This window comes from Manacus vitellinus, unplaced genomic scaffold (assembly GCF_001715985.3).
Source record: "Manacus vitellinus isolate BGI_N305 unplaced genomic scaffold, ASM171598v3 scaffold_46_pilon, whole genome shotgun sequence".
In the NCBI taxonomy this organism is placed as follows: domain Eukaryota; kingdom Metazoa; phylum Chordata; class Aves; order Passeriformes; family Pipridae; genus Manacus; species Manacus vitellinus.
In genome coordinates, this window is record NW_021940578.1 from 5,202,173 (window position 1) to 5,205,183 (window position 3,011).

General features: G+C 60.6%; 1 protein-coding gene across 1 annotated transcript in view; it reads right to left on the reverse strand.

Annotated features, from left to right (window-relative positions):
• PERM1 (PPARGC1 and ESRR induced regulator, muscle 1) overlaps positions 1 to 2,128 on the reverse strand; it is a 9,326-nt gene extending 7,198 nt beyond the window's left edge. Inside the window, exons 1-4 of the mRNA XM_029962402.1 lie at positions 2,070 to 2,128; positions 1,327 to 1,468; positions 746 to 827; positions 4 to 118 (exon numbers count right to left, since the gene is read on the reverse strand). Coding sequence (XP_029818262.1) covers positions 4 to 118; positions 746 to 827; positions 1,327 to 1,468; positions 2,070 to 2,128 — 398 coding nt within the window. The remainder of the gene's footprint in view (positions 1 to 3; positions 119 to 745; positions 828 to 1,326; positions 1,469 to 2,069) is intronic.
• Positions 2,129 to 3,011: the final 883 nt, after the last annotated feature.

The window sequence follows — 3,011 nt, forward strand, 5'->3', positions numbered from 1 at the left end:
CACTGCTCCTCGGCCGTGGCCAGCGAGGCCGGGGCGAGGTTGCACTCCTCTGAGGCCAAGAAGAACTCAGCCCATTCCCTGTCGTTCAGCTGGATGCTGTACTCGAAGTTATCCATGCCTGCAGCGGGAAAGCAAAGTGGGGAGGGGGGGAGAGATGGGGGCATGAGGAGGTGGCACTAGTGTTGGCAGACATAGGTGAGGTGTGTGCCCTTAATCCTGTCCCCACGGGTTCCTTCCCTGCCATCTGCATTCATTCATCCTCACTCATCCTCCCATCTTTCCAGCTGAAATTCCAGCTCCTGGCAAACTCAGCAGGATGGGGATGGCTGTGCTGGACCATAACCCAGCCAGCAGTGAGAGAGACCACTGCTACCCCCCTCTGGTCCCTGCTGCCTCTGCTCCCCGAGCACGGCAGCACAGAGGGGTTGAGATTCTCTCCACAGCTGCACAGAAGGTTTGGGATTCTCTCCACAGCAGCACAGTAGCATCACACCTCACACACCCCTTTCCTACTCCTCTTGCCTACGACCCATTTTAAAAACTGTGGGATTTCTGTTCTTGAGCATTCCTGCTGCCACAGCATCATGCAGGAGGGGAGCACGAAGCACACTCCAAACAGGACATTCCAGCAAGCCATGGCAGCTCCTTCCATAGCCGTGGCCCCGGGGAGGGACTTGCAAAAGAGCCCAAAAGAGTGGGGATCCAGCAGCAGAAGCAGCAGAGAGACCACAAAGCTGAATCCTACCTGTACCCCGACCTAAGGTGGGGATGGAGCCATTCAAAGAGCCACGCAGGAAAATCCTCCCAGCACAACATGATGCCGTACCCTTGATGGGGGCAGAGAGCTCGGCTCCAGCACAGATCCATTCAGGGGCTAAAAATAGACCCCCCCTCCCTCCCCAGCATGTCACTTGAGAGCCGAGCGCGGTGGGTTCAGAGAGGGCAGGCCCATATATAGAAGCTGGTGGGGGACATGTCAGGGCATCAGCCAATGTGTGTCTGTCCCACAGCCACGTTTGGGGACCACTCCTGATGCCCACTGCTCCCTTCTGCCCTCAGCCTGGGATCGCTCCATGGGATGGCCAGTGGAGAGGGGGCAAAGGCCTCGGAGCTCACACCTTTCATCACATGAGGGAGTGGGACACCTGGGTGGCAATGACTGTCCTTTTTCCCACACACACCCACCCCTTGCCTCAGTCGTCATTTCCAAGATGACAAAAGCACGCCCCAGGGCATGGTTCACCCTCTGAGAGCACTCCCAGGGCACTTACTGCCAGCCTACTGCAGAGTGACATCAAAAGATCACAGTCAGGTCTTGTGACAAACCTTGCAGGGTGCGTGTGGCAGCCGTCCCACACCGCCCAGGGACACCTGGTCCACGTGCTGGAGGGAGCCTGAACCTGGAGGGAGCCTGGGGCTGGAGGCTCTGGGTGAGCCTGGCACGAGGGAGTTACTGGCCGAGGGTGGCCTGGCAGGTCAGCAACCAGAGCCAGAAATAGCCCTCGGCTCCCACGAGCCCCGGAGCTGCCTCCCACCACATGCCCTCCCTGTCCCAGGGGCCAGAAATAGCTGCTGCAGGACAGTGGCTGTGAGTGTGAGCCCCAGCCCAGGGGGGCCAGCACTGCCCCAAGGCTCTGGTCACTTCTTCTGCCACCAGGGTGCTGCAGCCCCCACAGCTGGAGATGGCCACTGTTGTAGATGCTGTGGGAGCTGAGAGGGACCCACGTGCTCTGCCTACACTTTGGGGGTCCTGCAGATGCTGCAGAAGCCAAGAGGGACCCACATGCTCTGCACCCACCTTGGGGTGTCCCATAGATGTTGTGGGAGAGCCACGAAAGACCCACGTGCTCTGCATCCACTTTGGGGGTCCTGCAGATGCTACAGGAGCCAAGAGGGACCCACATGCTCTGCAACCACCTCGGGGGTCTTGTAGTTGCTCTGGGTGCTGAGAGGGACCCACATGCTCTGCATACACCTCAGGAGTCTTGCAGATGCTTGCGGGAGTCAAGAGGGTCCCACATGCTCTGCATCTGCCTCGGGGGTCCCGTGGGGAACTAAAAGGGACTCACATGCTCTGAACCCCCCTCAGGGGTCCTGGAATGCTGTGGGAACCAAGAGGGACCCACATGCTCCGCATCCACCTCAGGGGTCCTCAGCCGGGCTGGGGTGCTGGCCATGCCAGGACGCACATTCCAGGGAGCCGGGGCCAGCAGCTGGCTCCGGCTGGGAGGAGGGAACCTCCTGCCCTGTCCTGCCAGCCCTGCCAGCCCCGGCCATCCCGCGGGATGGAAGCTCCCCGTCGTGGCTGCCGCCTCACACTGCACAGCCCGGCAGCGAGCCAGGAGGGTCCAGCCCACCAGCAGCTGGAATCAAGGGCTAAATATTGACCAGGACACGCTTCCCTTCTCCCTGCTCCAGGCTGACGCATGCAGGGAGCTTGTCCAGCCGAGAAAATATGGAAGGAAAGAGGTCTGCTGCCTTCCCATCCTATCTCACGTCTGATCTGGCTACACCCTTCTCCCCCTCGCACAACTCGCAGACGCAGAAGGGAAACCAACTGGCTTCCTTTTCTTGGCTGCAGTCGACTTCCTTCCCTTTGAGCCCGGCAGCCAGGGTTAGTCAGAGAAACCTTTAAACTCAGCCTTGCAAACCGCAGCAGAGAACATGAAAGGGGCAGAGGCAGCGAGACGGAACTGGGAGCCAGCAGCGGGCTGGCGGCCCGCGTTATCAGCGTCACATTGCAAACCCAGCCACGCTCCAAACCCCACAGGAACTGCACACACCCCGCCACACGGCCCACCCCGGCCCCCCAGACACAAGCAAGTCTCAGCGCAGGAGACATCCCGCTATTTATTTAGCTGTCCAGGGCGAAGCCCGCGCGCGCTGTCCTTGGGGGAATGACACATCTGCCGCCGCTTCCCTGCCTTCCTCCGGGGGGGATAAAAGCCCAGCGTGGCCTTCAAGGGCATGGCACCCTGCCCTGAGGGGCACGGTGCTGCCTGCCAAGGACA